The sequence below is a fragment of the Haliotis rufescens genome, unplaced genomic scaffold (genome assembly GCF_023055435.1).
Source record: "Haliotis rufescens isolate VD_foot unplaced genomic scaffold, xgHalRufe1.0.p SCAF_4, whole genome shotgun sequence".
NCBI lineage: Eukaryota > Metazoa > Mollusca > Gastropoda > Lepetellida > Haliotidae > Haliotis > Haliotis rufescens.
The window spans coordinates 26,169,704-26,194,577 of NW_025964112.1; the positions used below are offsets into that span (position 1 = coordinate 26,169,704).

The following is a 24,874-nucleotide window of genomic DNA, read 5'->3' on the forward strand; positions in this document are numbered from 1 at the left end:
TCAGAATAAATCAAATTACATACCCTCAAATAATAAACTTGTCATGAACCAACATACGCTGACTTCTTTTACGAAATCAGTGTTGAAAATTAAGCAAAGGGCCCTTATATGTTAAAATCTAAAGATTTAGTTGGCCCCGAGATAAAAAATACTATAGCAACAAACCCCATGGACCCCTGTAATTTTGAACACAGCAAAATAACATTGTTTGATAACACAGCTCCGTTGTTCTGAAGTTTTTAGTGATGGAAGATAAATATTTTGTCTGAAACATTGGAACTTTTCCAAAAAATTGTATGTTTATATACATATTCTCACAATATGCATTTCTTCTTTCTTCTTTGATCCTATGTGGAAACATGCTTGAACAAAGTTTCCAGCTTCTAAAAAACAATTCACCCAAACACATCCCAGCATCACCATGTTAGGGTGGGCACATAACATGTGAGATAGAAAAAGTATATATTTACACAAAGAAAAAAGTTAAGCACACCCCTATTTCTGAACCATGACAAATGGTAAAAATCATGGCATGGGATGACTGACCACAGGAGCTGGGAGATACCAATGTCATGGGATAGAACAAACATTTGACAACAAATAAAGAAGATATTGGTGAGTTGTGATTGAAATTTACAGACAAAAACATCATGGTAACACAGGTAGTTTTTGACCTTAGGCAATACCCCAAAAAGTATGGAGCTGCAGGATTAAGTAAACGGGTTAGGTTTAATGTTTCATGTGAAAATGTTCCTTAAAGTCTCTCCATGACATGACACATGAAACAGATCCATAGCGGGTATAACTGCCACTTGCCTGGATGACGCATTCCACCCTATGTCTCATGCCTCCAGTCAGACGTTGGATCTGTTGATGGGTCAACAACAACCACTCCTGATGCAATGCTGCTTCCAATTGGTGTAAATCTTGTACAGGAGGATCTCGTGCCTGTATGCGTCGCCCCAGAATATCCCAAACATGTTCAAGGGAGTTCAAATCTGGGCTCATTGCTGGCCAGGGTAGAGTCATTATTGCATTGGCCCTCATGTAATCCACGACTGCATGTTAACGATGAGGACTGGCATTGTCATCCATGTACTGAGGTCGAGTAGCAAGAGGATAGGTGTCAAAATGAGGAACAGTGACTGGCCTCAAAACGTCCCGGATGTACTGAGCCCCTGTTAAGTTGCCCCTTATAGTGACCAAATCCAACCTGCAATCATGAGAGATACACCCCCAAACCATTACCGAGCCCCCCACGTATGCAACAGTCGGTTTAATCTTCCTGGGGGTGTAGGCCGTGTTCAGGTGCCTCTAAACTCTCATTCTTCCATCAGTGACGTGGAGCAGAAAGCGACTTTCGTCTGACCAATGGATCAGTCTCCAAGTTCTCAGATTCCAGTTCTATATTGCAATACACCATGCTAAAAGAGCTGCTTTGTGGTGATCACTCAACAAGGGATGCTTTATGACTCGTCTAGCCCTGAGTCCTGCTGCTCTCAGCCGGTTCCTGACAGTTCTGGTTCTGAAACGACGATTGGGCAACCACAGCTGTTTCAGACGAGTACTTGTTAAAAAGGGTTCTCGGCGTATGAGACGAAGAAGGTCCCCCTGTCTTCACGATGTGTCGTCACAGGAAGTCTTCTGGATCTGGGACGTTCCTGTACATCACTGGTCTGAGCATGTTTCTCGACTAAACGACTTACGACAGCCTGATGATACCCAAAATTCCGACCAAAGGAATACATGACATTCCTGCGTTATGCATGCCGATTATTTGCCATCTTGTGGCGTTTGATAATCGCCTTCGTGCCATGGTCACACAATGTCATGGAAAAACTGTTTAAAACCGAGCTTAAGAAAAAAAAATAACATTTGGATATACTGCTTTTAGAGATAATCGAGGATAGCATGCTGAAAAGACAGGGAGCAATACCAAGTTGACTATCTATCCACCGAAAGATGGCAATCAACGAGGAGCAGTAGTGGTCCATGATAAATCAGTAGCTTCCGCACAAGATCTTTAAAAAGTCAATACCTATCAGGATCTCGCATTTGATCCTGGCTACGTTGATCCTTGTTAGTGGTAGATGACGAATTTGAATGAATGACCCAGGTGAGATTGGAATCATCACCATCGATTTGACAGCGACTGTGTCCTGGGGACAAAGTGACCCGAGTTCTGAAGGGATAATGGTGCACGTGCAGCAAGGTCCCTGTAGACACGTGACCGGTGCCTTAGCAAGTTGATTACTATAATATCTGAAGCAAGTAAATAAGTCGAAAAAATCAAATTTCTGTTGATCGCACCAGTAAGAATGTGGCGCAAGTTTCAGTCGATCTTCAGTCTCCTGATAATGTCTATCTTGAGAGGGGTAAAATTCCCGATCTTGTTCATTGATAAGTTGGCAAGTCAAGAAGATCCTGTTAATTCTTCTATAAACATCAAAGCAAGAGAATAACTGGTCTTGAACACACAGTATGTTGATGGTCAGCTGAACACAGGACAACTGCAGAAGGCGACCGTGTATCCTCACGCACAAGGGCCGTGGGCGTTGATCAGGTGGAAAAATCAGCTGTGAAGAATGAAAACGGATACAGCCTGTCCTCTATGGTTTCTTTGTTGATGAGAGTACAGAAATCTTCAATGAAGCCTCAAAACGCCAATCCACAGTAGGCAGGTAATTAATCCATCTCAGTGAGTTGGTAAAATTGCTGACATCATTAAAAGATATAACATTTGGCCCGATGTTGATGTCAAGCCTGAGGAGAGGGGTGTCGATTTCACCTCCTATGATGATCCACATTGATACCAATCGGTGCAGAATTAACATCTGGAGGAACAGGGACAGCTGAACTAAGAGGAACAGCCTGTGTGGGATCCATTTGAATTAGCAAGAGGAGGTACCACCAGTAGGCAGAAATATTCTGGAGGGCAGAGATCACTGACTGCACGCACGATTCTAGGTTTGGCACCAGATTGTAAGCCTGGTGTCCCATGAGGTAGATAGCAGCTGCGTGGCTGAAAGAGAGCTTGACAGGAGGGGTCGGCACAGACGGGGTAGGAGGAACCGTAAATGGTGATGAAGATCGGGAGCGACTTGGAGAACGGTGATTCATACAAGCAACTGACAGAGACAAACATCTACAAGAAGGAGAGGAACGTAGAGGCTCTTCACAGTGATGATAATCAAAGGGTTTATTCTGATAAAGAGAGTGGTATAATCAGTGCATGAGTCAGGAGTCAAGTCTGGATAGGACAAAGCATAAGGATAATTATAGCCAAGGAGGATACGATTTCAAATGCGAGGGGTAGCTCTCCCAGGCATGTGGTGGTCTGCATAATCACTGTACCGATCCCAAGTGCACAAGTCTGGTCGATGATGATAATTGTAGGAGCAGGAACAAACCCGTTGACGATGTCGATCAGTGAGGACTTGGAGCAACCCGAAGTAGAAGAACGTTTGACCATGTCTGTACAGGAACCATCTTCTGAGTCACGTTGAACAAGAGTGGTTTGAGAAAAATCAACAGTGTCCTTGTGAGAGCATCGATTCCTAGACAGCCAATCCCGAGGTTAGTGATTGTTAGATGATTGATCCTTAGATCCTCAGGAGAACAATACTTAGATTGCCAATCGTGTGATCGAATTTTTTCAAAATGGTGACTCTTGGAAGAAGTGCAAGACTGATCCTCACATTGTCGATCCTAAGTAGAGGCGAACCCATTCTCCTAGTAACAGTGGAAACCTTATTTCTTACCATCTATGAAGGAGCACCAGTAAAGCTGGACGGAGAGGAAGGAACAACGGCAGCTCTGGACAACGGAAGAGAGATCATGCAAACATCAAATGTAAAAAAAAGACAGGGGACCCAGATACTTCTGAAACGGATTGTTGAGCCGTAACAGTTGGGACATCGTAACTGATGGCCTTGGAATGCAGGGAGGGTCAACGATTGATACCGTCAAGACTGGCATAGACAACTCTCCTTAAAATAACTGTGTGTCTGTCTGTGGGAGCAGGTTGTCCTAACGTTTCAAGGTAACGAGTGCACTAGGATCGGGCGTCTGGTTCATTTTGGTGGGAACGTCGTCAGTAAAGAAGCTATCCGATATGCATTGTCTACAACAAATGAACACTAACAAATAAAAGACAAGGATGGTATGGTTGACATCAGAGGTGGTCTCATGGCTGTTAAGGTGAAAGAGATGGCCATCTTGGCTTCTTAGCCAAGGAAAGCCTTAGGTTAGACCACCAATCAATATTACGCTTATGGCAGTAGATAGGTAAATATTAAAGGCTTCCTCCGAGAGTTCAGAACACAAGGAACAGGTACAGTCCTTTGAACGAAGGCCATGTCAGTCACAGAAAAGGTCATGAGGGTCCACCAAGAAAAAAGTATGTCTGCAATTTATGCAGGGCGGTAGGTGTATGACAAAGGAGGAGGAACCTAATATTCCAAAATGTGGCGATTTCTACAGTGTGGCGATGAGAAAGAGGAGAGGTGAGGTGAGGTGAAATGGGGTTTAACGTGCAAGATTATTGCACTTATATAGCGACGTGCATGTACATGTGTGTGTTTATTTGGCTGCTTGTACTCGTCCGGACTGATGCCGATTTATAGTGCTAGCACATTGAGATACCATGCCGCAGTTTAAAATGAATACCCCATTCAGACACAGTATACTGACTCCGAGCCGACCAGTCCTTGTTTTAGCCCCTTAATGCCGAGCGCCAGACTGGGTAACAACAAGTACCATCTTTTAACGTCTTTTGGTATGACGCGGTCGGGGATTGAACCCCGGATCTTCCGCTCTCCGGGCGGATGCTCTACCACTAGACCACGGCGGCGGTCCGATGAGAAAGAGAATGATGTGGGAGGGGTAAGCATGTGATCAGGTCGCTATAGAGGCTAAGGTATCTGCGCCCTACCTTCGAACCGTGGGATAAATGGATAGTGTAAGATAGGATAAGTTTGGAATTTCCAAAATATTTTATATTTATATACTTCTCCTATCTCACATGCCCTATGCCCAACCAATCATTCCTGAATCACAGCTCCTCTAGCCTGTTTGCTCTGACAAAAGAGAATGATGTGGCAGGGGAAAGCATGTGATCAGGTTGTGTAGGTCGCTATGCATGGGATTACGTTCGTGACCCATTTGTTTGAGTAGTGAAAATGGTGATGCTGGGATGTGTTCAGGTGAATTGTTTTGAGAAGCTGGAACTTTGTTCAAGCTCAGTTCCACATAGGATCGTCGGAGAAGAAACGCATGGTGTGGGATAGAATACATTTAAAAATTTATGACAACACAAACGGTTAAAAACATAGCAACAGAAATGTTTATGGATCATTATGATAGTGAGAGAAACTATTTGTTAAGTACATCGAAATAAATTTTCTCTCTTTAAACAGATGAAGCAGCAGTTGTGAAGCAGACAACACTAAAAGAGTCCACAAGCTATCACCAGCAATGTATATTACCTTCAGCTTCTCCTCCTGTCAAAACAATTACACATGTAGGAAGATTATGTAATACATCATTATATTTTGTAATCTTGCAAAACTTTCAACATGAATCAGAGCTACTGATATTATTTAGACTGTATTTACAACATTAAGTGCCCTGTTCCAATAAATCCCCCATGACCAACTTTGTAAGGGCCTCCTTGTAAGACAGAAAACAATGACATGACAATCTGTTCTGTTCTGTTCTGTTCTGTTGTATGTTACAGATCTCTTACAGAAAACAGCAGTGTAGAAGGGGAATATAATTGTAACTATTATCAAAAAGGATAATCTCCGACAAAACAATCAACTAATATATGGTTTTAACAAGCACTTATTTGGATAAATAAAGTACCTGGAAAGAACCCACACAAAAGCACACAAAATCAGTCTATGTTAAGTAAACACGGTACCACAACTCCTTGTGTGAATACACACCAAGGAAGCTTTTATGTACATTCACTGGTGGTGAGGATTGCCATAGGAAGAATCGAAGTAGATCCCTGTTTTTACAGATCATCCTAGGTCATTTGAAAAATAGAGTAATCTCCCTTATCTTTTTAATAGTATATCTAACATATTTTTCTCCTCCACAAATACACAATTATTGAATTAAACGAATATAACCAAATGCAAATTTTTCAAGAGGAATACATTATATCGGATATATCACATATCACTGATTATGACAGGAAATCCGTCAAGGATATCTTGAAGATTGGCCAACCATTTTGAAGGCAATCTACTGACCTATGGGTTAACAACTACTGCGGTAGGATGCGTCAGGACACCGACTACGATTTCCTATCATGTACAGGCCAGGGAAATCTAACATGGATGCTGACGCATTATCAAGATTACCAAAGGAAGATGGACGAGTTCATGGATAGCTGAGTGCCATCTGTAATAAAGTCCAAGTGTCTAGTCTGGTAGAGACATTATGTCTATCTGAAGATACTGATGTACAAGATGATGAACCCGTAATGGATGACAAATGTAGGAACAATGCCAATGGAGTCATGCTCAATACAAGGAGTAGTATAGGTAATGGGGGTTCTGGACCACTTCCACTCAAGCCAGATTCATATACCTATACCACCACTACAGAGGGAATTTTTTATGTCAAAATGATGATGCGATTCAACGATCGTCATAACATTAAACTTAATTGTAATGAAAATATTCTCTATTATTTTTATTCATACATATACCATTATTTTTAACAAAGTGATATTCAACATTTTTACTAAGTTCTTCGTTCATTTTACTAGGAGACCAGACTATATACTCTTCTTGGTAATTGGAAAGAAACAATTGATGACCGTATTTGGTTGGTTTGATATCACTGATATAATATATACCTTGTGATAATTCTCTCCATTTGTTAATTTTGTCCCTGAGCATAAATGCTTCGATAGCTTTTTCGAGTTCTTCCTTTGGTGGTTTGTAATTTTCCATTATTATATACTTATGTAAGCATTCGTTTAAATGTGATCCAACGATAGGAAACAATCTATTTTTAATCTCCAACCAGTTCTTTGGTTTTGGCACAGAATAATTGACGCACTTGTCTCCCCTGTTCTATGAACTTTTTTTCTCGTCTTCGCTAATACCACTGGTCTTATGAGAATTAGATCGAATCTCCTGCTTCATTGCTTTGTATTTTGTGAGTTCTGACAACACTAAACAAAGCTCCTCCTCGAATATCTTACAATCAGCCAGTGCTGTTGAAATATGATCCTCAATGCTGTTCAACTTTGCTTCAGCGAGTATCCGAATATTATCATGTTTTAATGCTTTCTTTTGTAACTTACGAGAAATGAATTTTATCCCTATTCCTGCTAGTCCTGAGACCCCTGCCGCTATTTCCATGCCAAGTACGATAGGTTCGGCGATTATAGTTGATAATAAACCAACACCGGCTACACCGAGTCCCATGCCAGCTGTTGCAAGCGCGGTGTCAACTCCGTCGAGAGCATTCACGGCTCTGCGATACTTTTTATACAATCCAAGTCTCAACTCCCTATCCTTCTCTATTCAATGTTTTATGTCACTTATTTGATGTAATCGAAATCCATCAACAGTATCCATCTTTTCATCGAGCGCCAGATATAAACTCATAGTGTATATTATTATATCATATAATTGTCTTTAATTGGTCTTGCGTCAATGTTTTGAGAGTATACATCAACCTTAGTAAATGTATATTATACGGCATAAATATCTTAGTAAGAGAAATGTTGGGTTGCAACCAGGGGTTCGGAAACCGTCATATGCGCCGGACATGTCCGATTGGGAATCTCAAATGTCCGTTTTAAAATATTGCTTACCGGACATTTTAAAAAGTATTGTCCGGACATTCTTAAATTTTGACCGGACATGATCAACAGTTAGGACTGAGCAGTTTCTGTCTGCAGTTGCAACACAATGAAGATTAACTACACTGACAAGCTTTGTTTGTTTTGATTGCTGTAAATACATCGTACCTACATGATAGTCCAATCGGTCAATCACTGTAATAGGCAATAAACTGAGTTGACACTGATTAATCGAGGATTAATTACTGATAACATCTTGTTAATTTGAGTGAAAGGTGTTTACAACTGTACATTAATACCTTGCATCATCAATGTACCTCATTATCCTCACAATGCTACGATACGTAACCTTAGACAAGAAGCGAAAGCGTGACGACAGCCAGTCGACCGATGCAGATCAGTCGAGCGGATCTGCCAAACCCTCAAAGTCTGGACGATCATTTTGTAAGTCGTGGCTAACGGCTTTCACTTGGTTGACATACAATGAGGATTTGCAGATTTTATTTTTTTCAGTAGCTAGTCGTATATTGAATCTTGATTGACCGCCATTTTGCTTTCTCGGACGATCGATATTCAATTTTTTTATGGTCAATAATTAAGTACAGATGAAAAAAGTATTCAAATAACTATTGCTATCAACGATATTTTAGTATTTGTGATTAAATTATCTGACTTGTTTTTAAAAAAATCTTTAGTTTAAAAAAAAACTTTTCCCGTGAGGTCACGTGATAACCAAATATGGGATAATAGTCTCGATCCAAATGTTACAACGCGTACACTTGAGCAGACTCATGAATATAACTCATGAATATTAATTAGACCGTTCACTACGTTAATAGATCGTTATTATAACAGAAACAAACGTATGTTTACCATGTAAATCTAAAATGACATTATTTGTTATTAATTGTCCGGTGAATTAAATAATTTAAATTGAAACAATTCATAATTCATCATGTTATGAATACGTAAACTTGTAATGTGTGTGAAAAGTCGTACTAAAATACGCTATTTGAAGGGGGCGTGGCCTAAATGCAAATGTCCGATTGGGATTTTAAATTTTCCGGACCCCTGGTTGCAACGGGTGATGCTCCCATATAAATAATACTGCAACGTTGACGCTCATGTTTCTTAAGCCATTTAATCGATAGACCTGGTAATATTTCAATGGCATCTACCGGTGCATCTCCAAACAAGACTTCAATAATAAGCGTAGAAAGATCAGGTATTGCACTCAAGTTATCTTTAATATCATTGAATTCAGTAACCAAATTTAAACTAACGTTTTTTACTGCCGGACAACTCAATAACATATGACCTGGGTTTTCTGGCAGGGGAGAGACTAACACACTTTTTCGTTTTGATGGGATATAAGCCCCGAGTATGATCCCACTATTTATTATCTTAGTTAAATTATGTGCCTTACCCATTATCACATACGGTGGGTTAATGATGATATTAAGTAGCCACTCGATTTTTGCTTCAATCATAGTCCATTTATTATCATCGTTGCGAGTAAGATTATACGAAGTGTTTTTATTGAGTCTACTAACGTGAACATCACTTAAATCTCCTAGATTACCTGTGAATGCAACTTCTTTCCGCTTGTATTATCTTGTAAGTGTAAAGCGTACAACTTGCCATCGGTACAGAGTTTACCGAATCCTCCTGTGTCTCCGAGATCGGAGAGCGCAATTGTATTACATTGTCTGAGTGTTCCAGGGCCTGATGAATCAACCATTATTTATAATATGGAGCGTTACACTCAAGTATCCTATATGTACAGGTTGGTGTTTTAAATCTAATACAAAATTTTTGAGGTCTGAGATAATACCCTGCTTTAATTTTTTATCTTGTAATGTTGAGAAAGATTCCGTTCTACCGCTATTGTATTTTTCATCTTTGACTGGAATAGCTCGCAACAGAGTAGAAGGACTTTCTAGTTGAATATTATCCGTTGTACTGATTTGATCAAGATGGATGCACAACTCTTTATAGGGAACTAAATCGGGTAATTTAACTCCATGCACTGTTTTGTTGGGTCGTATTATAACTTTTAGTCTAAGAAATCCAAGTCTGTCTGCTAAGTTCTCGTAAAGAATTATGACCTTTTCTCCAGCACTTAAAATCAGCATCCCATCTGACTCATTTTGTGTGAGGCTAGCTCCTGAAGGCTTAAAAATTTCATCATTGAGTGAGCATACGCTGTAATACACATCAGATAAAGTGTGCACGTCTCCATTTATCCATATCTCATTATTATATCTCGCAGCACTTATATTGGTCCACCGTGGGTAATACGTTACATCGCAGATAGCGACTTCAAGTTGACCAGCCTAGTTATCGATAGTATGAAGCAGTTGAATAGACTGACCATTTGTTATTCCCGGGAGTGTGACATACACATTAAATATACAATGATACTATATCAGAACTTAAATATGAAATCAACTTACATTACTAATCAGTTGATTTTAGTAAGTGCCTCTAGTGCTAATTTTTTTTGTTAAATTCCCTGATATCTTTGAAAAATACAGGGTCACGGCAACTAGCGATAAAATGGTTTCACAATCTGATGCAATTTTGGCAGAACCAGTTAAACTTTGCCATATGGTGTGCCACAACAGGATGTGGTGTATCCCTTAATGCCCCAGGATTTGAACTAAATAAGCCTGTTTTATCATTTCACGTGTACTATCAAATTAGACGTATTCTTAAAGAAATTAGTGCCCCATTACCGCAGGATCGAGCATGGAATGCATCAAATAATCCGCACAATAGGTTTGCGTAAGAACGTATTTGTCAGGAATTTAATATTTCTACGAGTAAAGATTGGCGTATTAAAGGACTTAACCATGGCCTAGGATTGTAAGATTGCATAATCTTAATCATGGCTGGGAACTTTCGAGTAACGATTGGAGAGGAGATCTTATGAGTTTTAAGGGTGGTTTAGCTTATATTGTTACAAAATTTGTGCAACTGAACGATACCGCAAACGCTTGGAATGAATTTCTATATGATAAAACAGAAAATAATTTTACTAACCCAGGAGTTGTAAGAGTAAATGAATCAATAAGAACTTATGTATGGGCAACTCTTGGTGCACAATTGCAAACACGAACGGGAATAATTGGTTCTGGGACGGCCCTCGATGCACAAAAACAGTTTGTCGCAAACGTAGAAGATGCTATCAATTCACCAGTTGATATACCATCTTCTATATAATTTGCTATATCTAAGCCTATATATAAGCCTTTTTCCTCTCATAAATAATTTGAAACCGTTTTTTGTCAGCACCGTGACTCTTACATAAACAGTAACTACCTTTGACCCCAATCCCACATACAGAACACGAATAATTAATATGCCCTTTTCTAATTGCAATGGAATGGATTCCACAAAAATCCGCCATACAGCTTTTTCCACAATTTTGTGATTGGCCCATGCGTATGAATTTACATCTTTATCTGCCCCTCGCCATTGTGATTAATATACACTTCTAGTATCATTTGTCAAAATGTGTGTCATCAGCCGAGTCTCTGCCCAGCCTAACATGAGCAGTCAGCCAGTCAGCACGACATAGCTTAGCAGTCAAGGTTATTTTTAATAGCTGATATGACTCAGCCCGACATAGTGTGTTGTCAGGTCATAGCTTATGTGTAATTGCATAGCTGAAAATAGCAACTACTGACAACCCAAAAACTATAAATACTATCTTGCGGTCTTTCTGAGCCTCAGACTGTGTATAAAACTGAGAGAGTGTTGGCCTTGGTATTGGGTCATGTGTCTTTACGTAAACAAGGAAGTATTCATGCATGGCACATTCAATATCCTTAAACATCTGAATTGAATGTCCTTGTTTCCGCAGTACATCATTAATAAAATCTAATCTCTCCTGGCCAATTGTGGCTGGGCGGTTTCGAGTTGTTCTAATGCTTTATTTAGTCGTTTACGCTCCTCTTCAATTTCTTTAGCGTTTGATTCCCTCAGAGTAGAAAATAAATAATTACACCCCGAAAAAGCTAGAGCATTAACAATAGCTCCATCGACCATCATCACAATTGATGCCATACTATATGTTTAAAATATTCAAATGTTTAATTCCTTCATTATGTCTCCTGGGATTCTCTTTTCCAGTCTTATAAAACCATTCCGCTGCTATAGCAACAACCCCTAGTACATAGGCAGCCCAAGTTTTAATCGGGCTACATTCAGTGTTTGAATTGTAGGATTATGCCTTCCTCGCTAGTGCACCCTTCCTACCGGCTGCGACTTTTCGAGGATTCTTAGTCACTCTGACTTGTGGAGATTGTGCAATCGCTTGTGTTAGTGGTGCAATCGCTTGTGTTTCCTTGCTCACTTGTTGTATTTCCATCTCCATTATTAGTAAGTGGGCACGTAGGTTTAAATTGACAATACCTAGCCGTTATTAAAGCGGTGGTCACCGGCGCTAAGAACATTCCGTATCTATGATAAAACTCACAGCTTACTGCGCTTATAGTGTGTTCGTTGAATGGGTCATTCTCGAGAGATTCGCATAAATACATGCGATTTTCTGCCGGGATAGGAAGAAACATACCAGCTACAACTGTGTATAGTTGTAACATAGCTGAACCTATTGTTTTAGTCATGGTAGCTCCCAGTCTAGATTCGTAACACGCGTACAGTTTTTTAATTTCTTCGTTGATCATGTTATCAATTTTTTCAGTGGTATAATTTCCCCCCAAATATTGGAAACATTTTTCACCGGCTACCAAAGCCACGAGTCTTTCTCTATGTTTATCTAAAGATTTATTTACCATAGGTTTTGGCTCATCTTAGAGCAGTTGTTCGATAAGTTCATCGCATTCCATAATGTATTACCTTAGGAGATATTTAAGTCTAACATAATTAAATATTCTTATCCAATACAGCCTGAAATAATAAACTGTTGCGAAAAAATGAGGATTCCAAACCACATTATTACATAAAAACCGCTAATGTTCATTTTTTCACATTTTTGCTATATTTTTGCTAATTCTTTTTGCTATATTTTTGCTCAGCAATTGATATATTTTTGCTAAGCAATTGCACAAGCAGCTGGTTGATCGGTTTTTAATACGAGTTTACAGTGCGTAGTTTCTGCTAACAGTTTTCTGACTTTATCTCGCTTGAGCTTGGTATAAATAACATTATTTTCGCGTAGACATTCCTCGAATGAATCTCGGTCTTTGCAATGAAACAGGGCTACCCATTTGGTCTGCTCTCTAAGATCTTTCAGGACAGAGTTGTATTTTTGAGTAAGTACCCAAACGCTATGCTGAGTATGCCGACCGGAGAATGCTAAATATGAAAGCATATCTTTCTTCTTGGTAAGATATGCTTTCATATTTAGCAAAGTTCTTAACTTGCACTGCAGTCATCTATTATGGAAAGGGTTGATTTTCTTTTGTATTTTTCATGACATACTCGTAAACAGTCTTGTATCGATGGCGTGGATCAACTTTGTACACCCCGGGATCATTCATTACCCAATCTCTTGATGTTTTATAAACATTTAAAGTGGGCACAGAATAATAATATGACTGAAAACATTCCGATGACTTTGTAAAATATCTAGAATAGAAGCTGTTTTTCCGCAACCCATTTGCCTGCAGATGATAGCGCAGTGCGGTTCTTAAGGTAAAAGATTATTAATAGATCGCTTGCACGAATCTTCCATTCTGTATAATAAGTTGCGTGTCCATAATCACGTACAAATATATGTTCAATTTACCAGCTGCTTCCTGGCGCTTCGTTATCTGTATAGTAACACCTTCACTGGGATTTTCTATTCTCCACTCACTGCCGTGTAGTTGGTCATTATCTGTGGTTCACATGTCGAGCCATAGCGCATACTTCATGGTAAGGAATTCAGCCATCGACACATCCCAAAGAGACAGATCTTTCATGACTGCGATAACTTCTGGGCTTTGTTTTATAGAAGGGAGTTTTTTTATCTCATCCCACTGTTGATATGCTCGCATGCCTTGACTACATAGTTGATTAGGCACGCCCTTATCAATAGAAAACCTAGCCATTTCACCCTCAGCAAGTTTGATTACTCTGCCCTTGTCATTCAAAGTTAGTTCTAATTCTAACCTATGACCTAGGAATGCTTGATAGAAGGGCATGTGACTATCCATTAATTCAAAGTCGAGCAGAATATAGAATCAGTTACCTAATGCATCAGCAACAGCCTTATCTTCTACGATGGTATTATCGCCACTATCAGCACGCACACGCAGTCTCAATGTGTTCCGATTACAAATACCTTGGTACTGTAAGTTTTCTCGTTCTTTAGCCGTTCTCCAGAGATCAATGTAATAGAAGTATACATCGCTGTCGTCAATACTCAAAACCTCATTACCGCTAATTTTAATTGCGATTTTCTTAACAATAGCACGACCTATGTTCTGAACAAGCTCCCTGTTAGCGTCGGCAGAAGTCAAATTAATTGTAGCAATGATCGTAGCAATTGCCGGGCTGTTGTACTTATCCGTTAAAGATTATTTATCCAAATCATGGGTAAACCAGCAACGACTCCACCTACTATAAGCGCTGTTTTTTCATCAATATGTTGTTGATTTCTGGCTGGAATATGTGGTGGTACTTGTTATTGTGCGTCAGTAGATGGGTCTGGTGACTGTGGTTTTACTATTCCCGTTTCGCCTGTGTTTGTTTGCATTATTAATTCGGTGTTAATATCTGAATTTATACCTGTTTTTTGTTGATCGGTAGCAATAACAATTTTATTATCATAGCCGATCACTTGACCAATCTTAAGTTCCATATTACTCGGAGACATGTATAGTCCTGCCCCATAAACGTAATCTACTTTAGATTGAGCGACTGTAATACATCTTGATAACGTTTTATAGAAGATGGTATGTCAACTGGTGAATTAATAGCATCCTCTGTTTCCTGGGTTAGTAAAATTATTTTCTGTTTTATCATTAATAAATTCATTCCAAGCATTTCCAGGTGGTTGCTCAACCTTTTGGATGGTGAAAGCAGCATCAACTTTAAAGTTCATATGATCTTCTCTCCACTCGTTACTCGAGAGAGCAAAGCTCGGAAGAAGCCGACCTCTTTTCAGTAAATCATCCCTGACTTCTTTAACAGAGTGTGCACCAGCGTACAGAATACCTAGACCATGTTTAACTCCACTCAGATGTTAATCTTTACTTGTAGAAATACCAAATTCCTGACAAATTCGTTCATATGTGAACCTATTGTACGGATTATTTGATGCATTCCATGCTTGATCCTGCGGTAATGTGGCACTAATTTCTTTAAGTATACGTCTAATCTGAAAGTACACGCGAAATGATAAAACAGACTTATTAAGTTCAAATCCTGGGGCATAAAGAGATACATCATATCCTGTTGTAGCACACCATATGGCAAAGTTTAACTGGTTCTGCCAAAATTGCATTGGATTGTGGAACCAATCATGCACCATTTTATCGCTAGTTGCTGTGACCCTGTATTTTTCAAAGATATCAGGGAATTTAACAAAAAACTTACAACCAGAGGTGCTTACTCAAATCGACTGATTAGTAATGTAAGTTGATCTCATATTTAAGTTATGATATAGTATCTTTGTATATTTAATATGTATGTTACACTCCCAGGAACAACAAATGGTCAGTCTATTCAACTGCTTCATACTATCAATAACTCGGCTGGGCAACTTGAAGTCGCTATCTGCGATGTAACATATTACCCTCGGTGGATCAATATAGGTGCTGCGAGAAGAAATAATAGGTTAATACTAGGTGAATACGCGCACACTATATCTGAAGGGTATTACAGCGTATGCTCACTCAATAATGAAATTTTTAGGCCTTTGGGAGCTAGTCTCACACAAAATGAGTTGAATGGGATGCTGATTTTAATCGCTGGAGAAAAGGATGTAGTTCTTCTAGGGAACTTGATTTGATTTGAAAGCGTAGGAAAAGAAATTGATATACCACCCTACACAACAGTGCATGGAGCTAAATTGCCCGATTTAGTTCCCTATAAAGAGTTGTGCATCCATCTTGATCAGATCAGTACAACAGATAATATTCAACTCGAAAGTCCAACAACTCTGCTAAGAGCTATTCCAGTCAAAGATGAAAAATGCAATAGCAGTAGAATGGAATCTTTCTCATCATTACAATATAAAAAGTTAAAGCGGGGTATTATTTCAGACCTCAAAATTTTCTGTATTAGATTTAAAACACCAACCTGTACATAGAGGATACTTGAGTGTAACTCTCCATATTATAAATAATGGTTGATTCATTAGGCCCTGGAACACATAACCTTAGATATAGTAATACAATTGCGCTTTACGATCTCGGAGACACAGAAGGATTCGGTAAACCCGGTACCGATGGCAAGTTGTACGCTTTACACTTACAAGATAATGTATATAAGCGGAAAGAAGTTGCATTCACAGGTAATCTAGGTGATTTAAGTTATGTCGACGTTAGTAGACTCAATAAAAACACTTCATACAATCTTACTCGCAATGATGATAATAAATGGACTATGGTCGAAACAAAAATATCGTCATTACCCCACCATATGTGATAATGGGTAAGGCACATAATTTAACTAAGATAATAAATAGTGGGTTGTACTCGGGGCTTATATCCCCTCAAAATGAAAAAGTGTGTTAGTCGTTCCCCTGCCAGAAAACCCAGGTCATATGTTATTGAGTCGTCCAGCATTAAAAAATGTCAGTTTAAATTTGGTTACTGAATTCAATGATATAAAACAGAACTTTAATGCTATACCTGATCTTTCTACAATTATTATTGAAATCTTGTTTGGAGATGGACCAGAAGATGCCTTTCGAGATATCACCAGGTCTATCAATAAAATGGCTCAAGAAACACGAGTGTCGACGTTGCAGTATTATTTATATGGGAGTATCACCCATTGCAACCCTTGAGGGGGTCCAAGTTGATAAAAGTGAAAGAATTTCTCTTACTAAGATATTTATGCCACATAATATACATTTACTAAGGTTGATGTATACTCTCAAAACATTTAAGCAAGATCAATTAAAGACTGTTATATGATATAATAATATACATTGTGGGTTTATATCTGGCATTTAATGCATCTGAAAAGATGGATACTGTTGATGGATTTCGATTACATCAAATAAGCGACATAAAACATCAAATAGAGAAGGAGAGGGAGTTGAGACTTGGATTGTATAAAAAATATCGCAGAGCTGTGAATGCTCTCGACGGAGTTAACACTGCGCTTGTACCAGCTGGCATGGGACTCGGTGTAGCCGGCGTTAGTTTATTATCGACTATAATCGCCACGCCTATCGTACTTGGTATGGAAGTAGCAGCCAGGGTCTCAGGACTGGCAGGAATAGTGATAAAATATATTTTTCCGTAAGTTGCAAAAGAAAGCATTAAAACATGATAATATTCGGATACTCGCTGAAGCAAAGTTGAACAGCATTGAGGATCATATTGCAACAGCAATGGCTGATTGTAAGATATCCGAGGATGAGTTTCGTTTAGTGTTGTCAGAACTAACCAAATACAAAGCAATGAAGCAGGAGATTTGATCCAATTCTCGTAAGACCAGTGGTATTAGCGAAGACGAGAAAAAAAAAGTACATTGAACAGGGAGACAACAAGCGTGTGAATTATTCCTTGCCAAAACCAAAGAACTGGTTGGAGATTAAAAATAGATAGTTTGATCACATTTAAACGAATGCTTACATAAGTCTATAATAATGGAGAATTACAAGCCAATCAAAAGGTGAGAATTACCATAGGGTATATATTATATCAGTGATGTCAAACCAACCAAATACGGTCATCAATTGTTTCTTTCCAATTTTGAAAAAGAGTATACAGTCTGGTCTCCTAGTAAAATGAATGAAGAAATTAGTAAAAATATCAAACTTCTTCCTCGGGATATAACACGGTGCTGGTAAGTACGAGGGGTGTTCATTAAAGATTTCCCCTGACCCACTTCCGATGGACCTAGTGGAATGAAACTTGGAATAGGTATTAGTCTTTCTCCACATAGGAACCACCAAGAGTTACACACTTCTCCCATCGTTTTATGCAACTATGGAGACCTCGCTTGTAAAAGCCCTCATTTAGCGTCTCAAACCAGGACTTGACTTCAGAAATCAGTGTTTCATCATCTGTGAAACTTTTTCCCTTCAAAAATGACTTCATGGTTGGAAAGAGGTGGAAGTCAGATGGTGCAAGGTCAGGAGAGTAAGGAGGATGTGGAAGGATTTCATAGCCATAGGACCGCGCTTCTGTTTGGGCAACATGAGAGTTGTGTACTGGAGCATTGTCTTGCAGGAGACGGACAGCCTTGGTCAGCATGCCACGCCTCTTAAGCTTGATAGCGTCACGCAATTTCCGCAGCAGTGAAGCATAATAAGCTCCTGTAATTGTGGTACCCTTGGCCAAGAAATCCATCATCACTACTCCATGCTGGTCCCAAAACACTGTGAGTATGACCTTGCCTGCAGAGGGTTGGACACGTGCCGGTCTCCACTTGATGGATAGTGTCTTCATCAATGGCTGAATGGGGGCGACCAGGAATGGCAGCTGTTTCCACAGATGTCCGACCACACTTGAACTGGCGATGCCAGTGTTTAACAATGTCATATGATGGGGCATCTTCCCCATAAGTTGCTTTTCATTTCATCGAAAGTTTCTTTTGGTGTGCGACCTTTCAAATATAAAAACCTTATCACTGTTCGGTATTCTACTGGCTCCATTGTCACTCCCTACTCGATCATAACACCTGTAAAAGTGGTAAGATTAATAGTTCGGTGCTGCAAATTCAGACATAACCCATAGATACATGTATCATTACACATGTGAAATTTCAACCAAATATGATAACCCTAAGTGGTTTAGGGGAAATCTTAAATGAACACCCCTCGTATATTTGCCACATCGCTTGTTTCTTTAGCCAATCCTTGGCCACATCTTTAGATACCTTAGCCGCAGTGGCTAATTTTTGTATTGCTCCTACACCTTTCCAATATCCTTGTGGGCTATAGTAAATTTTATCCATTATTAATTAATATTGATGATTCTTTTAATACAAATCATGACGATCGTTGAATCGCATCATCATTTTTGTATAAAAAATTCCCTCTGTAGTAGCAGTAAAGGTATATAAATATGGCTCCAGTGGGGGGGGGGTCTAGAACCCACATCGTCTATATTACTCTTGTTTCAAACGGTTCAGATTACCTGAAGGGCAAATGGTAGTGTGGTTGGCAAACAAGGGAATGACCACACCCGTTCTAAAAATGTCCTTCTTTGAAGCTTTGAGTACGAGAGTATACTTTCCTGTATTATGGTCAATGGTGACATCAGATAGTCTTAGATTGGTACTAGCATCAAAGTCACGAGAACATGTGAACTCTGCACATCGTAGAAAACCAAAGAAGCGGTGGTGCACATGACCTCCATTACCAGATGATTGAGAGGTCCGAGCACCCCTTTTCGTAGTGTACACACAATCTTTTTCAGAACATCGTAGGTTATTGGTAAGCGTTTAGGCACACCCTGTTGTTGTAGCTTCTTGAATCCATGAAGTAGGGTTCGTAGGTGATTTAGACAACCAGTAGACACTGAATCGAACACTGTATGTACACCTGCCTTCAGATAGGTAAACCGAATTCCCCGCAAGATACGATTTGACAGTGACATACTGTAGTTTTGCCACACTGAAACAAAAGGCCAAATATTGTTGCAGAAGTGCAGAATTAACTGGTGGCAGACCCGGTGCTGCCCGTGTAAGGCTTGAGCATGTAGAGTACAGGCTATATCTCAGGAGAAAAGCAACATATGACTGAAAGCCAGAAGCATAGGTGGTCTTGGTTCTGGCCCCCACTGCAGCATCCCATAGTATGTCTAGGTGTCTTGCCAAACCCATATCAACTGTAAGTGTTGTGGACATGATGTTACTTGTAGTGCCGCCTGTGGAGCAAGTGTCCCTGAAAATACCCTCCAAAACCTAAGGTAGATGTGTCGGTATACAGTTCCATGTCAGAAGCCTGGGTCCTGGAAGAGATGTGAAAGTATGAAACACCATTCCACTTCTGGAGCAACACATACCACATGTGTAGATCAGAACGGCATTTGGCAGAAATATTCACTCTGTGGTTCAGTTTTTTAACAGATTTAGATAAATCAATGAGGTAAGACAAAGGATCTTTCTGGCACAACCACTTTGCAGACATAGCACAGATGACCTATCAGAGACAGTAGTTGTTGTTTGGTACACTTTCTCTTGTGACTGAACTATTGCACCAACTCCGATATTCTAGCCAACTTGTCCCGGGGTAGTTGGGCAGTCATGGTATTAGAATCTAAAATGATACCTAAGTATTCCATCTCACAGGCAGGACCAGCAGTTTTACGTGGGGATAAAGGAACTTGCAAATTGTTGAAAGTGGCTGTTAAGGTGTTCATGGTAAAAGAAGATTGGTAGTTGGGTTCATCAATGGTGAGAAAGTCATCCAGCAAGTGTAGAACGAAATGGACCTTGTAATTGTTTGTGAGGATCCAAACAATGGCTTGTGATATGCAATCTAGGCGCTTGAAGAAGTAATACTGATTGTCCCATCTAAATCCGAACAGTGACGAATAATCTGAGTGTATTGGAATTTGCTTGAAGGCGTCTTTTAGATCAACCTTACACATACTTGCGCCTTTGCCTACTCGGTTCAGTTCCCGTATGGCATCATCGATTGTCACGTAGGTCAAAGAGCACATTTCCTTGTCTATCATACCAGTAATGCTGATAATGTCATCATTGTCATGTGGGGCTGAAAGAGCCAGAATCAATCTATGTTATGGCTGTATTTTCCTTCTGCGATGCCCAGGGGGCTGACCCGAAACACATGGGAAGGTGAGGCTGAAAAGGGTCCAATAATGTAGCCCCGATCTAATACTTGATGAACAAGTTTTGTTACGGTATCAGGTTCTTTCCAGGCGCTCAGATTGTTTTTGCACTCCCAGGTAAAATTGGGCACTTTTGCAAACAGAGGATGAAAACCATGAGTCAATCCATCACAGAGGTATGTTACAAGTTCTGGCTGGGGTGACGCCTTAGTTCCTCTTGTATGATATTAACATTTAGTGGTGTCAATTCATCAGCCAGCTGTCACTTGTTGTTGATGCCATGTCCCTTATTGAATGTAGGGTTAGATTTCTTGCAAAAACCAATTTATTGTGATTTCTTCCGAAGTATGTGGAGCACACATACAGAAAGTTGCACCGAATGCGCATGCAGCCACTATCATTGAAATTGTTGCAGACCTCCTGTCCCTGGTACCATATTTTTTGTCGACCATGAGAATCGGTGGTGCTGTTAGTAGTACTAGTAGAAGTAGCATTCTTTTTCCCCCCACGGTATATCGTGGGCCGACTTGTTCATAGGTGTGGACATGTGTTGTTCTAATTGCACTCTCCAATTTTGCCAAGCTTCTCAGAAAATATCCCTGAAAATATCTTGCAAGCTCTGCTGAGTTCAGCAAAGTTCAAATTCCTGGTGGTAAGGGGGTCAAGTTTTACAACGTTTTTGCATAAACCTGTCTCTTCAGCGAGTCTATAATCACCTGATTCTCGACATGGTAACAGGAGAGAAGTCAAGTTGATATATTTACCTTGGTATATCTTACGCCTGGTACTTTCATCAACAAAGCTGACATGGGGCACAGAATCTGACAAGACACATTGTAAGGGATGTAATCATATCTCTCATGACTCCCATCAATTCCACATTCGCTGCTGATGACTGGTTGCCTGCTGTTGTCACGGTGGCCGTAGTGCTTGCAGAACTGTCAGAATTCCTGCTGTTTACATTACTGTACTGGGGAGTAGCGCCACAGGAGTGAGTGAGTATGGTTTTACACCGCTTTTAGCAATATTCCAGGAATATCGCGGCAGGGGACACCAGAAATGGGCTTCACACATTGTACCCATGTCGGGAATCGAACCCGTGTCTTCGGCGTGACGAGCGAACGCTTTAACCACTAGGCTACCAGACCGCCCCTAGCGTCACAGGAAGGAACAGCATGTACAGATGACAATGAGTACCGGTAATCGGGGGAGGCATATGGAACAGCGCTACCTCCTCTACTGGCCCGTTAGGTTTTTTTTGTTAAAATTCTCCTTGTACAGCTTATGATCGTCTTTCTTCCCCATGCAGGCACTGTCATGCCTAAGGAGCATAGTCTCTGTCTCAGCTCAACTGTTATGATTGGCTCTGCCTGTCGCACTCGCTCTGACCTGTGACCTGTTGGAAGTTTCATGTGTTGCGGATGAAACATTTTCTGGTTCCCCTTGCAGTACCTCTAGGTGCCACTGCCAGTGTTAAGGTACCATGCTGACATACAGGAGGTGGTGTGTGCAAGCAGCAGTAGGTCACAAAAACAGGTATGGCAATTATAGTAGTGAGTCTTGTTGTCCTAACTTTGGGAAAGAGGAATGGAGAGAGACAGGGCTTATTGGTAAATAGGCTCTTGTGAGCGTGTGTATGCAGACATGTGTGTGCAGAGAGGGAATTTTGAAACCTTACGAGGGTTAGTTGTAGGCGTAAAATATACACATATGTGTAAATAAATCTTAATACACTGGACATGCATGTAGTAAGTAGAAACAAAATACATTGAATTTCCACAAAACACAATATAAAATTATCATTTTGTTGGGAGAACAAGCCTTGATGATGACCCTTGGTCTGGACATCCTTCAACTTCCATCAATGAAGATTCAATCAAGGAGATTGAAAAACTTATACTGTCAGAGAGACGTATTACCATTGCTGAACTTGAGGAATACACAGGTCTAAGCCATGGATGCATTGAAACTATTATTCATGAACATTTACAGATGAATAAGATATCTCCTCGTTGGGTGCCAAAGTTTCTAAATTCTGATCTTAAGGAAAAAGGAACTGACATTACCAGAGAAATTTTAGAGCTTATTAAGGAGGATTTCATAAAATTCAAAAAGAGATTAGTAACAGGTGTCTACCACTATGATCCCCGAGTCAAAACGTCAATCCATGGAATGGCACCATTCCACTTCCCCAGCACTGAAGAAATTCAAGTCTTCAAGATCAGTGAAGAAAGTTATGGCCACTGTATTTTGGGATACAAAGGGTGTGATCCTTGTTGATTACTTAGAAAGTCAAAAGACTATTACCAGTGAATACTATGCTGGTTTGCTTCACCTGAGAGATACTATGAAAGAAAAGCGGTGAGGAATGCTGACTGCTGGAGTTCTACTACTTCATCACAATGCCACTTCTTGCACCTGTCAACTCGCAAAGGCTGCTGTTCAGCAATCTGGATTCACAGAGCTTCCTCACTCTCCACACTCGCCAGACCTAGCACCAAATGATTTCCACCTGTTTCCTAAACTGAAAGATCACCTTCGTGGAAAGCGCTATGGTGACTACGATCATCTCAGAGCTGAAGTGAAAGGAAATATTTCAGAAAACTTCTTCCTGACTGTAATTGAAAAGCTTCACTATTGATATGAGAAGTGTATTGAAAAGCAAGGTGATTATGTTGATAAATAAAATGAAATACACTTTCACAATTGTTGGTTTTGTTTGTTTGGCTTCCATTTTTTTGACTAGTGGTAGTTGGTTCTTCACCATAACTATTAAACCTTTAAATTTATTGCATATTCAATTGTAATTATGCATGTTTCCATGCTTTCTGGCTCTCTTTACATTTATTATTTAGAAACTCTGTATAAACTATGATATATGATCTGTCAATGCTACAAACATTCGCATAATGCATTTTTGTTATTATTTTTTAATTTGGCCTATGGCCTAAATGTAATCAACTATATCTCTCTACAATAATTATGCTTATTGTAACAACTAATCCATGCAAACTATGTATGAAATTGAAATATAAAATATGATAGAAAATGTGATAGAAAAATAAATAAATAAACTATGGCCGAACAGCTAAATCCGAGAGAAGACAGTCGGAAAAATGCTCAGAGATGAATCAATTTTAAATTTCTTTTCATCGTCAACACAGCCAAAGCCATTATCTGATAATGCAAAAGATGTTTCTGCTTCGAATGACAGCAGTATTGCAGAACCACCACAACCACAGAGTGAGTGACAGTGACAGACTGAGTAAGGAAGAATTTTTCAATGAGCCTCAGAAAGAACTCAGAAAGAAATACTATGACATGTCATCAGCTTTGCATAAAACATGTGAATATAATTCACTGACAAAGCTAACGGTGATCATAAACAAGCTTTTGAGGTTATTACATTACATGTATAAATATATGACATCAGATGTTGTTGCAGAAATACACAATGTTACATCTGAGAAAGAAGCCTGGGAGACCTAGTAAAATCCTTTACATTTTTTACATTTGTATACATACTTATCCTGCATTACTCCTTAATGCATTAACTGCTTGTACTTGCTGAAGAAGAAGTTGTTCCAACTAGCTGAGTGGCTAAAAACAGAGCAATCTTAAGGCATCGTGGGGAGGCATCTCTGTGACGGGTTGGCCACTTTAGACGCACTAATGCAGGATGAGTATACAAATATAAATATCTAGGATTTACTAGATTTTTTAAGTTATCCTGCATTACTCCTCAATGCATCTGACGGAAAGGTGGAGTTTATACCTTCAGATATGATCTTCAATGAAATTCTCCAAACTCCAACCTATCAGGAATAGCAATGTCCATCATCAAGTGACCATTCCTGTTGACGGGTAAGGAGAAAGTTAGGTAAAGGTGAAGTCCAAGTATTGATGCAATCATAGAAGTTAAATGAAATTAGAGTCTAGAACTGACGTATCGAGCCTAATGCTTGTAGCATGTAGCCTTCTAATCTGGGGTGACACGCACCCCAGAGGTCACAAGTCCGGCTCTGTACATGTGGAAACGTCAATGTCATCTTGTGGCGATGACTTGCTGTTCAGCCACCAAAGGGCCAAAGCTGTGTACATCTTCCACATCTTCTAG

At 39.7% G+C, this 24,874-nt stretch overlaps 1 protein-coding gene across 1 annotated transcript in view; it reads right to left on the reverse strand.

Annotated features, from left to right (window-relative positions):
* LOC124115104 (outer dynein arm-docking complex subunit 4-like) overlaps positions 1-24,874 on the reverse strand; it is a 192,275-nt gene that overhangs the window by 109,523 nt on the left and 57,878 nt on the right. Inside the window, exon 5 of the mRNA XM_046475921.2 lies at positions 5,487-5,501. Coding sequence (XP_046331877.1) covers positions 5,487-5,501 — 15 coding nt within the window. The remainder of the gene's footprint in view (positions 1-5,486; positions 5,502-24,874) is intronic.